Source organism: Papaver somniferum, chromosome 9 (genome assembly GCF_003573695.1).
Source record: "Papaver somniferum cultivar HN1 chromosome 9, ASM357369v1, whole genome shotgun sequence".
Classification (NCBI taxonomy): Eukaryota; Viridiplantae; Streptophyta; class Magnoliopsida; order Ranunculales; family Papaveraceae; genus Papaver; species Papaver somniferum.
The window spans coordinates 163,890,240-163,903,499 of NC_039366.1; the positions used below are offsets into that span (position 1 = coordinate 163,890,240).

Consider the following 13,260-nt stretch of genomic DNA (forward strand, 5'->3'; position numbering starts at 1 on the left):
AAAAAAAATGTTGTTTCATGAGTTGTTCATGCCTTTATCATGTTGATATTATATATATATATATATATATATATATATACATGTGCATATATAATTGTGAGTTTTGTAGAGAACCCTTGTTTCAAAACGTATGTTCGTTCGATCGTTAGTTTAAAAAACTAGTAATAATCCCTGACTTAGGAGAGATTTTTTTTTATATATAGACCTGTGTCCAGTGATAAAATTTTGTTTATGATCTTTCATGGAAACCAAAACTTTATCTTGAAAGGTGTGAATTTTCACAAAATCGAAATAAACCCTCGTTTCAAAGACAGACGACTGTATGAAGGAAAATATATATACTTTTGATAAAACCGTGGAATATATACAATTTTTATAAAACCATGACATGTTTATGGATTTTATTTACGTGAGTTCAGTTCACGTAAAAAAAATTTTTAAAATTTACGTGAGTAATTCACGTCTTTTTATATATATATGAACATATATATTCTTTATATGAAAATCAAAGCATGACTTTGAATAATGTTTAAAGTAAAAAATTATTTATGATGAAATATTGTTTAGTTTTCATAATTCTATGGTGAATGTTCACACAGTAGAAGTGTTCATGATTTTATGAAAAACCTGAGTTTCGCTCGTCTTTTGTAGATTTCGAAGAAACGAGCAAGTTTTGAAGTGTTAACTCTTGCATTACAATCACTATTGTTAGTGGAATCGTAAAAAGGTAAGATTTAAGAATTACCATTTCCGTAGATGTTTTTCCGTGTGCATAATTCCATCATCTTGTCGAAGTTTGCATCTTGTATGGATGATACACTGAAGCAGAGTTTTGTGTGCATATTATAGCTTGCAAGGATGTCTGACTCTCAAGAAAATGATGTCTCCAGAGATGATACATGCATGGATGAGACTTATATTGGTGAAGAAGAAGAAGAAGAGACACCTGGAATAAAAAATGATCCGAATATAGATGATGCGTTTTTTGAGGTTCAGCAGGAAACCGAAAAACGTCTCAAAACCCCAGCGTATCGTCTTCTGATAAATCCCAGAAGTATTACTCAAAAGAAATTGGTAACTCCTAAGACAGTGATCCGATTTTGTCTTGAATGAGGACTTTTCCTTGCATCAATAATAGAGTTTAAGCTTTCTCGACGACCTTTAGAAAAATTCTCTGGATGGGCAAGACATATGTTGGGTTTCCCTCGCGTTAGATCTATGCTGAATCAGGCACAAGTAACAAGGGATATTCAAGCATCTGGAGACTTTTTCATCTTTCATGATGTGCGAGGTATAGTGGCTCTTCTTGCTCGTTGGTGTATTCCGACCCATACCTTCATATGCACATGGGGAGAATTTACCATCACCTTAGAGGATGTAGTTGCTTTGTTGCATCTCCTAATCACAGCCAATCTCCCTGAGGGTATTTCAGATGAGGAGATGACAGTTTCTAACATCTTTACAGCTGCAATGGAGGAGATTAATAAGGTATCCGGCAGCAAAGGTTGTTATGCTCACTGGTTAACACGCTGGTGGCCAAGAGATGAGGCTCCTGATAGTCCCGTTGACGGTATGTTATCCATTGCTGCTTTCTTATGTTTATGGTTGTCCAGAGACGTGTTTGAATATAATGGAAATTTGTTGAAGCCGTTCGTGATTCCCTTTGTTATCAAGATGGCTCAAGGTGAGAAACTTCCAATAGGTAGCATATTCTTGGGTTCTTTGTACTCTAACTTACACTCCTTGATTATAGACTCCAGTGTATCGAATGGCTTTATGAAGATTGAATGCTATGCAAATACGATGTTTCTTCAAGCTTTGATGTGGGAACATTTCAAGAATTATGCACCTATTCCACGTACTATCTTGCAAGGACCGAATGTTGATGCTCGTCATATTTTCTCTGAGAAAGATAATGCCAGGATTATGCGTTGGTCTACAAAGCAACCTCGGTTTAAGACATGTTTCATTGATGTGTTAGATAATGAATCTGAGTTCGATTTTCGCCCATGGGTGTCAATTCCTTCTTATATTTCTCAGTTGACAACTTTGAATACTGGAGAGAGTATGGCTTTGGCATCTGGTGCAGGTTTGAGCGATGTCGAGAGATCTTTTATGTTGAGTTGCACCCCTGGTCACTTGTTATCAGCGATATATGGAGAACTTTCAGTGGAGGAATATAACATTGATAGAGAAGCTCCACAAATGGGTATGGATCAGTATGTTCCGACTTTTCGAAGAAGGAAACCATCAGTCGAGCAACTTAGGACCCATTTAGACCGTACGCATGTGGAATGAAGCGATTACTGGTTCCCTTGCTCTGAGAGAATTACGTATGTAACTCCTGGTTATATAGACTTTTGGAATCAGCAACTTGAGCGTTTATATGATTTAGTGATGATTGGTCAGTCTCCGGTGAAAGATCCTCCTTCTGTTGAGATGATTTCTACTCGACCAAGATTGAAGCATCTATCTGGCGGTGATAAGAGAAAAACGTCTCCAGGATGTTCTCAGGTATGTACCTTTGTATAATATTCATAAAATTATGATAATTGTATTTTAATCATTGCATCAAATTTTACCACAGGACGGTTGTAATGTAAGACCTCGAATCCATGTAGACTTCTCAGAAACTGAAGCGATTATTCATGGCGGAGAAGGCAGGAGCAAAAATTATAAGTTGTTACCTAACACCATAAAGTCCACAGTTGTCTCTTTGGTGAGTTGTTAGTACTTCTTTTGTTGTGACTTCTTCTCATCCGAATTATTAGGATCAGAAAACCAATATTTGTTATTCCGTTGCAGAATTTCGCTCCATCGAGTATCGACGGTCTTCAGTTCTCTGCCGGGCAAACAGTTTCTGACTCGAGTGTTGAAGAAGAGGCTGACGTAAGTATTTCTTCGTATAAAAAATTATGATGCTTTGTAGATAAAATGATAATTGTTGAGAATATATCCAGGAGGATGTTGCCATGGAAGTGGAGAATACTGGTGATACTCGTTCATCTTTGGAAGTTGGTGACAAAGAGGATTCTCATAACTCAAGACCGAATGAGAGTAATGATGCTCTTAATACTGACACAAGCAATCACGACTCTTTGAATGCTTCAGAGACCACCCAAGTAAGTATTTCTCTTGAATTTTATCCATATAAGTATAAACTTGTTGATTTATGAATGAATGAATGAGAATTCATGTGAATATACGAAAAGTTTTGCCAAAAATACGTCACCAAAAATTCCAGAATTCAGCCCTTTAGCAGAAATGTTGTAGAATCTTCATACGATATCATATTTTTGCGATCTACCATGTATCCTTATGCTCAGGAAATTTCCAAGCTTTAGCAAAGAAGATTTTAGAGTTTTGAGCATGTTTAGGGGCTGAAATCAGCGAAATAGTAAACTTCCAGAAGACCTTCAGGAATTTTTCAGCTGGCATGCAGTTAGATGTTTTGGCCACATCTTTTTACTCGTTCATCCAATCGCTATAAAATTTTGATATGTTGTAGATAACATCCATACGAAGAGAATTCTATATAACTTGACCTTAGATTCTTCACTAATTTCTCCCAGTTCGTCGTTTTGTACAGGGGAAGTGTAAAATCCTCTCTGATGAGCTCGTTGTAAAACGTGTTTTTATGACTTTCACGCTACTTGCTTGTGTCTTGAATGAATGATGATGAACTTTGATGATTTTAGACCACTTGTATGTTGTGGTTTATGATCACATTTGGTTTCCATGTTTAGATTGCTTTAATCTCATGTAATCTTCGTGTTAGGTACTAAATGCCGAAGTTGAGAATAATGGAACCAATAATGATGATTCGAACAACCCTGTGGTCACTAATAAAGGGAAAACCACCTCTGCACTTCAAATCCATGAGGATATTGCTACTGAAACCATTAAAGAAACTAAGACTTCAATTGTTGTTGCTCCAGTGGCGGAAGAAATCGAACCACAAGTGGAAGAAACTAAAGAAATTGTCGCCCTGAATATAGAAGTTGCTCCAGTAATTGAGAATCGTATAGTGGTGCATGAATACTCGAGTGCAGGGATTGCTTTTGATCCTCCCTTTGATGCATCACTCCCATACCACGAACTAGTTGGTGGATTCAGCGTTCCTATTGGATATGCTGACTTGTACGAGAAGATATGGAGGAAATTTGGTCACATCATCATTACCAGAGATCCCAAGCGTGCTTATTCTTTAACCATGCAAGTAAGTGTTATCTTGCGTGTTGTAAGTGATATATGCGCTAGGGCCAGAAATACCATTACTCCAGATGTACTCTTTGATTGGGAGTTCAACTTGGAGAATTCTGAGAGACTTGGCTTCAACGTGAAGTGGCTTCGTAAGAAGATAAATGCCATTAGTGAAAAATACTATAACCCCCCTTTTATATGGGTTCAACATATAGAAGCCCCACTAAATGGATCATTCATTGTCAACTCCACACTTTACGAAAATGATATTGCTAGGCCCAAAATATCAATTTTTCTTCAGATCTGGCCCATAATTAATTACTATGAATTTTGACAATGACAAGACTACCCTTTACTATATATATCATAGGAAACTCTTAAGATATTTTCATTTCTAATTTCATTTTCTCTCTCCAGTTCTTACGAAAACATTTCTTAGGGTTTCCGAGTTGGTTTTGAGCAGAGACAAGCGATTATGTTTTTGATTTTTCTTGAATCAGGTAATTTCACTTTTTTTTTGAACATTTAGGTTTTTCTTCTGGATCTAAAAACTTGTTAGCTCTAGAGTTCTGAATCTGAAATTAAAGCGTCGTTAGATCTTCTCTGTCTCTCATCAACTCATAAATCTTCTATAACTAGTTTTTGTTTCATCCCATCAATTTCTTCTTTCATCTTCTTCACGGTTCTTTTAATTTTCATTTTCATTCAGATTCATTTCTCCCTGCAGCTATGCCGAAACGAAGAAGAAATGTGAATAGAAGAGAAAACGAAGAAAATCAAATCGGAGAAGAAAATTGGAAAATTAATAACGAATCTCAATAATTTCAAATCAATTTCATCAACAAATAATATAAGTTTTCCTCCTAAACTATCTTTGTCTTTTGATTCAGTTTTAATTTTGTTTTGAAAAATCAATTCATGGTTTCAAAGACCTATAAGAACATTTATTTCTGATCAAGTTTTTAATTCGATTTCTAATTGGAGTCTGTATTTGTAATAATCTCATCTTTATCTTTCATTTGAGATAAAAAAAAATCACAAATAATTTGTAGAGTTCGTGATTGAGATTTGATTGATCTGTCAATCCGTTTTCCTGATTGTAAATCTAAATTCAGATTAGTAATCAGTGCATCTTAATCTGTATTACCCCTCTAAATTTTTCGAGTTTGAGTTACTTTCATGTTTCGCTCTAATATGGAACTTCCATCATTTCCAAAATGATTGTTATAGATTTAATGGAATTATTGAATCTTGTTGTTCCTGTAATTGCTATGAAGAAATAAGGTTCTAACCTATGATTTTCGATAACTGATAAAGTAAAAACTTGCTTGGATTTTTCAGAATGAGTTTTCAAGGTTCCTGTACCAGAACTTCAATTGATGATTAGGAAAAAGGCGTTGAAGCAAATGTTGTGACAAAGAAGATCAGTTGTAATTCTCTGTGTGTGATGAAACTGCACAGATTTTGATGAAGACGATTGGGAAAATTGACCTGCAGGTAGAGAATATTATGGACAGTTACTTGGTTGAGATCCCAAGATACATGGGATTATGAATTCTGCATATTTTGGTAATTCTTATCAATTGGTATGATTGTTTGTCTCCTTCTTTGGCAATTTTAACTACTAGTTTGGTAGATAGATATTGCAAAATACAATTGGTATGATTGTTTGTCTCCTTCCTTGTAATTCTTATCAATTTTAACAACTAGTTTGGTAAATAGATATTGCAAAACAGACAACTTAGATATACATTGAGATGGAAAACAATTAGTTTAGTCATTTTGTTAATTTGGTTTGGTATGTTCGGTTGTGATGTAGTTTGCCGCAGTTGTTGCTTCTTAATAAAAAAACATCTGCTACTAGTTTAGTCACTGGAAATATCATAATTCGTTTTTCTTATGTTATTAAAAGAGCACAGTTAAATCTCGAACTTTTGGCTTGAACCTATACATTAAGATCCGAGTTCAAGCTTGAAATCCATATTCGAAGTTTTGAACCAGTTAATTGAAAGTATATATTTTTAAGCTCAAATCTTAACCAAACAAAATATATATATATATATATATAAAGTACTTATATACATATATATATATATGCCTGCACTTTAAAGTATTGTACGTGGTGGTAGCTAGTACTTAGCCATGTAAAATCTTGTTTTAAGCTATGCGAATTAAAGAATTTTTTATTATAAACCATGTTTAGATGGTTGTTTGCATTTTGAAAAGTACTTTTAGTCCAAAAATTCCATAATGATTGTTTGTTATTTGGTGTCGAACTGTGTGCCTAGTTTAGTTCTCAGTCTTTCTTTTCAAAGTGGAACTCCTATAGCAGTTGCTGCCAATTCTAGTTGATTATTTGTTTGGGCGATTTTTTTTACTAGACGCTAATTATATTGTTTGCTTTGCGTAGATGGAGCTGGTGAGTCACATGAGTATTATGCCAAAATTGCATTATTCTAATGATTGCTTGTAGATTTGTTCAAGGCCATTGAGTCGTACTTGATAAGTGCTTAGCTTGGAGAATTTGTAAGATTATTTTGCTTGACTCATGCGGTAAGTTACATGATAGAGTAATATGCGTATTTTTGTGTTTTTCATATGCATATGTAACTCACAGTTACACTAGACAGATGCATGTGTAATATTCGGTTACACTAGACAGATGCATGTGTAATTTTCCGGTTACACTAGACATATGCGTGTGTAACTCGCAGTTACACATGCTAAAATAAGTTATCAAGTACTTTTTTGTGATATTTGTTATTTGGCTTGCAATTGTCTTTTTGCAAGAAAAGATCTGAAAATTGGGGAATTTGAAATAACTAGTTGCGTAAGATATAAATCCTAGAGAATAGATTGTGTTATTAATTCTTGATCTTTTGATTGCATTTGAAAATGATTTAGGCTAGGTGATTTTGGATGCTACCAAGATGATTCAGTAAATTACTATAATAATTTTCCTTGTTGCACTGTAAGTTAAATATTTAGTGTGTTTGCTTTATATGTACAAAAAGATTTCAGGTTTACATGCCAATATATGTGTAACTACTGGTTACACATGCCACTGTGCATGTGTAACTCCTAATTACACAACAACAGGCATGTGTAACTCTCAGTTACACTACTCATATCCACGTGTAAGTCCTAGTTACACATGCTAACAATGAATAACAAAATTGTTTTTTGCATCAATTGATTTTGCATTTCTGAATCTAAGTACATTTAACCTTATATGTATGTGTAACTCCTAATTATACTAGTCACATGCATTTGAAAGTGATTATGCATTGTTTTGTATGTCTTTCTAATCTCATATAATATGTTTGTTTGTTGTTATTCTTCAGGTTACAGATAACTTCATAAAAGCTGGCGGCTTATTTGTGGTGATGGAGGTGCAGGTTTTGGAGGAGGATGAGGAGGCAGTGGTGGTGGCTAGCAGTGGTTGTTGGGAAAATGGTGGATTGTTGGGAGAAAAAATACACTTTGGTTATCCAATTTCATGGTAATTTTTCTGTTTTAAGTGTTAAATAGTTCGATTGTTAATATATTAAGTTTGACGTCTCCAGTACAGGTCAAAAGAGGAGCTTTTTGAACTTCAAGGTCGGTAATTTTCTCTAGTTTATGGATTATATATATGTTTTAAGCATTACAATGGTTGGATAATCATGTTATAGTTGACGAGGTCTTAAATAAGTTGTTTAAGCTATGTGGCAAATTGTTGATTCGATCATATTTCGATAGAATGCGGCTAACCTGTTTCGTATGACATTTCTCATGGAAGATTGTTGATTCGATCATATTTCGAGTTTATTTCACTGGTTAGGGAGAACTTGCTGAGTGTCAGGTAGCTTCTATTTTTTCTTGCTATGAATTCTAACTAACAAAATATATAGTGAAATTGTTTACCTTTATTGGCTATAAAATTACAGAATATATAACTACTTGTATGATATTTTGATAATTAACTAGTACAATCTGGTTTTGAAATTATTTCATCTAGGTTAACTTGTAGATACTTATCTTGCATCTCCTAATTACACGTTATATGCAACTGTAATTCTTAGTTACACATGGCAGATGCATGTGTAACTTCTGATTACACTAGACATAAGCATGTGTAACTCCTACTTACACATACTACAATGAACGTATTTAGTTGGTGCATCATTCACATTACATGCCATTCATTGTTAGCATATTATGTTTCCCTAACTAATTACCGAAACTGCATTTCTGAGTAATGTATACTAGTTAAGATTTTGGTGATATTTTTAGACCTCTATTAAAACTCATATTAGAAATAGGAGTTTATTTTTTTTACATTTAAATATTTTGGTGACTACTTGTTGAATATGACCTAGTAGTGGTATTAGCAGGGTACTACAAGATGGGGAGAAAGCTGGTGTTAATGATTCGGTTATTTGTGGTGCAATTTATGCCTCCTGAAGCTTATAAAGCTTATTTGTGGTATTGGTCTCGCTGGAATTGGAGTTGACGATGAATACACAAGTCAGATGCGTGTGTAACTCTCAATTACACTAGATAGATGCATGTGTACCTCTCAATTACACTAGACAGATGCACGTGTAATTTCTAGTTACACATGCTAAGAAATTATTATAAATGAATATTAAAGTAATACGTGTATTTTTTGTATGTGTTCTTTTTGATGTCTATTTTTTTTATATGTAACTTTGCATTACACATGTCATAAGGATGTGTTACTTATGGATACACATGGCATATGCATGTGTAACTTTTGTGTACACATTCACAGAATTTCACACTATACTTTAATAATTTTGGGCCTAGATTTAATAATTTTGGGCTTAAATTTAAATTTTATTTAATATGGGGCTTGACAATATATAAAAGGGCATAGATGTCTTTTAATAACTCGGGGCCTAGATTTAAACTTCTTTTAATTAAGGGCCTCATATTATGGGTTACCCATGGGTCGGGCCTTAGCCTAATTTTCCCATGCCATTAAGGATTCGTGTGAGAAGAATATTCCCTTTCCCAACGATGTTGTGATGGAGCAGGAAGACAAGATTGCTAGGCTGACTAAAGAGCTGAATACGGAGAAGGCGACCTTACAAGTCTTGAAGGATGCAGAGGAGCGAAGATCTTTATTTGTTGATTTTCTTTGATTTCTTTTTCATAATCTCTTGAACTTCTGAACTTCTGAGAGATGTGAGGTTTTATTTCGGTTTTGATTTTTTGATTGGTTTTGGACTGGTAGATGATTGAGGATTTTCTTTTGGATTTAATAGGGATTTTATTTAAGTAAAATGAACTGAATTTTGATAAATTGCTGAATTCAAATACTGAATGCAAGTATTGCAAACGTTTTGGAGAAATTGAAATACAATGAAAGAAAATCCTAAATGCGAAATCCAGACGCCATGAATATTCAAACGCCTTGTACCTCAAATGCCCAATAATTTCAGGAGTCAAATGCTTTAAGCCAATTCTCCTGTAGCACTGGCATGGGCCTGCCATCCGTGTTGATTAGCCTGTAGTATCCTCCAACTATGGATTTAGCAACCACGAAAGGTCCTTCCCAATTGGAGTTTCTTGCAGAATGAAGGTTCCGCTTAGTTGCTTTGAGAACTAGGTATCCTTCATGGAATTTGTTAGGCTTGGTATATCTTCTGTTGATTCGGAATTCCTCGTGCGTTGGGATTCCATGGCTGTGGCACATATGGACACTCATGCAAAGGGGAGTATCCAGAGTATTGTTTGTCATGCTCAGCCATGTCTTCAGCAATAAATCTTTTGATAGAATGCTCAGTTTGAAAAAACCCTGTATTCAGCCATTTGGTGTAATATTGTGGCGGTGAGGCTATCCACTCATAGCACTTTGCGATGGCTAAGTTATCAGTGGGAAGAAGTCCCCGGACCAGGGCAACATGATTAAACATTGGTAGTATAGGCGCATGAAGGGGAATCCGACTTTCCTGAGTACAGAACCTTTTGATGAAAGAGTGTGCACTTTCTCCAGGCTTCTGTGCTAATTCCACCAAGGCTTTAACTTCCTCCAGATGCTCGAATGATGGAGTATCTTCTATTTCTTCTGAATCAGAGCTTTCTTCAACCAAAGGCATTAGAGTCACCTTTCCAGCATGAATCCAAGGTCGTCCAAGAATCATGTCATATCCTGGATCTTCCGGGATTAATAAAACTTGGTCTCAGTGCAGACCGAGTTTTCTCTGACCTTGAGGGTGATGTAGCCGTATGCATCTCTAAGTGTCCCTTCATGATCTCTGATTGACATGGGAGCATGCGTAGCTTCCTGTCGAGTAATGCTAGCGACTCTGAGAGTTTTTAAAGGAATGATGTTGATGGTTGTGCCAACATCAACGAACACCCTTCTGAATTCATTTCCTTTTAGATGCATTGTGGTGAGCAGTCCCCAGTCATACATTTCTTTGTCAGTGGTTGGAGGCTCAGGAGGTACTTCTGGGATCAGCAGACGTTTGCCAGATACTATATGATTCAAAGCCGTGAACATGTCTCCCCTTTGAGCCTTCGACAGATAAAGCAATTCGCAGACATGTTCGATCAACGACTAAACTGCTTCTTTGACTGGTTGTTCAGAGATAGAGAAAGTCCTGGCTGGAATAGGGTCCCCGTGTACTCCTTCAGTCCCCAAGTTGAGTTCCCCTGGTTCGACCTTTTCATTGAATATGCGCTTCGAGACCCTGCAGTCTCTAGTGGGATGATTGACGAACATATGGAAACGGCAGTAGCGAGGGTTCTCCATTTCCTCTTCAGTTGGTTCTTTTCTGACATATGGAAACTTGATTGCACCGTCTTGGATCCAGGCATCCAGCAGTTCAATGACCTCTTCAATGGAGAGGGGGAAGTCAGGTTCCGTCGGCTCTGCGTTTTGAATTGGAGCTTGTGCGTCCCGGGTTTGATTACCCTTTCTTGGTGCCTTTGGAGGAGCCGAAGATGTAGGCTTGCGCTGCGGTTCGGCTTTCCGTTTTCCCCCTTCTGCAACAACATTTGTGGAAGGCTGGAGGTTGTACTGTTTGTTGATCAGACGCCTTCCACCTCGAGTTTCTCGCGGTTCCTCAGATTTTGTAGCTTTTGCTCTTTCCAGTAAAGCGGGTGCAGTAGTCGCTGATATCTTCGCCACTTCATGAAGTTCTGAAAATGTCTGAAAACGAAGATTTTCCAATAAAGCTCTGTAGATCGGGATCATGTCGTTGATGCACAAGTCTACAAGTTGTTGTTCTGTGACATTTGGATCATGACAGTCCAGAGCTTGAACCCTGAAACTTTTCACATAATCATTAGGATGTTCATTGCTCCTTTGAAATATCCTTCCAAGATCAGAGAGAGTGATTTTCTCTGAAACAAAGAAGTATTTTCTGTAGAAAGCATTAATCATTTCTCCCCAACTTTTGATAGACCCTGGTGTGATATTGTTGTACCAGGTATATGCCCTGCCCTTCAAAGATTTTGAAAATTCCTTAAGGCAAACAACATGGTTGTGCTCATGTTCTCCCAATGCTTAAAAAAACCGAGAAACATGTTCTCGAGCATTGCATGTTCCATCATAAAGGGTGAACGTTGGAGATACACAAGAATAGTGTCAGGGATTCAAATATCCAGTTGCTTGGGGTTCTCCTTATATAGACTTTCAAGATCAAGGTTGTTTTAGATTTAAGCTAAGGTATCTTTGGAATCAAGCAATCAATAATCACCGTTAGATGAAAACCTTGACTTGAGAATAACATAACAAAATATACACTCTGGTTAGGATGACCTATAACCAAACCGTATACAATGACTTGTTCATGAAAGGTTAGCCGAAACTAGCTAGACGAATTGTAAGCTTAACCATTTTCATGTAACACTTTAAGACTTTAATCTTGAGTCACAACCATAGGTTATAATGTGATCAAATATGTCTAGATAGTGTTTTTAGAGAGTTGTTCAAATACCGATTATCTCATAGAAATAACTCTAATGCATCTGAAAATATTCGACAAGGTAAGTACATGTATTGTATTCCACTTCGTGAGCATTTTTTGTCATGGTACGTGTACTGGGTTTGTATACCCTTAAGAAAAAAACAGGTTCATGAGTCAACAAGTTTTTCCGGTTTGCATACTGGGTATGCGTACCATCCTGGTTCACGAGTCAACAGAATTTTTACGGTGTGCATACTAGGTATGCGTACCAAAAGTTGTTGCCGGTTTATAGCTACGCCGGTACGTGTACTATGGATCTGGACCTATAACAGTTGTGACAGTATGTGAACTGGTATGCATACTATCCTGTATCCAGATTTACAGTAGTTTTATATCTCTCTAATAATCAATTTAAAATATTCCCGAATAACATCAATGACACATATCACTGTTCCAGGCTATTTTCAAATGATTAAATCTTGAATCATAATTTAGGTCATAAACAATAAATTTTTCTAAACCAAATTCATCAAGTATTAACAAATGTTCTTAAGCTTAGTCAACATATTTCGAGAATGATTAACAAGATAAACTTGACTCGAATTTTTTGTTATGCATGTAATGTCCTATTTAGTCATGCGACATTGTTTAGCTAGAAAGGTGAAAACTTGAGTAATAGGTGGTTCAATCTTCACTTACCTTTTGTTGATGAAGTTCTCCAAAAGCTTCGGTTGATCTTCGTCTTCAAACGGTAAAACGCAATGATGTCTGGTACTCAACTACTCACTTTTATCCTGATCCGAGACTTGATTAAATGTAGATTAGAAACCAGATATAGTTTTGATCAACTAAATTTGACAACAAGCTTGAGATAGAAACACTTGTGAGTTCGACCGAGCAATGCTCTAACAGAAAGAAAGGATCCAAACCCGACAATGCTGATAAAGCATATCAACAAGTTTTTATATTCAACATCTTCAATTAGGTCTCCGTGGAATCAAGAAATGGAGTTTTATCTAATCCAACTTGGGCATCCTTAAACACGGATTGGATAATATTTATAGACGCTGCTTTCAAGAAAGAAGACTTATCAATGGGATTCGCGTTTATTTTACTTCTAGTTGATCAAGAG

The 13,260-nt window shown here is 36.0% G+C and overlaps 1 protein-coding gene across 7 annotated transcripts; it reads left to right on the forward strand.

Annotated features, from left to right (window-relative positions):
• The first annotated feature begins 4,643 nt into the window (after positions 1-4,643).
• LOC113307574 lies at positions 4,644-8,718 on the forward strand. Of its 7 annotated transcripts, XR_003339184.1 has the most exons (7): positions 4,644-4,703; positions 5,545-5,789; positions 6,614-6,622; positions 7,548-7,705; positions 7,775-7,803; positions 7,985-8,047; positions 8,580-8,718. XR_003339184.1 is itself a non-coding variant. In XM_026556014.1 (6 exons), the coding sequence occupies exons 2-6, from the start codon at positions 5,671-5,673 to the stop codon at positions 8,696-8,698; spliced, it is 345 nt and encodes a 114-aa protein (XP_026411799.1). In that variant the 5' UTR covers positions 4,644-4,703; positions 5,545-5,670; the 3' UTR covers positions 8,699-8,718. The 7 variants fall into 7 exon arrangements, 2 of the variants coding, with proteins under 2 accessions (XP_026411799.1, XP_026411800.1); XR_003339186.1 differs by having other exon boundaries at positions 5,545-5,700; positions 6,614-6,756; positions 7,548-7,803; XR_003339187.1 differs by lacking the exon at positions 7,775-7,803 and having other exon boundaries at positions 5,545-5,700; positions 6,614-6,756.
• The last annotated feature ends 4,542 nt before the right edge of the window (positions 8,719-13,260 follow it).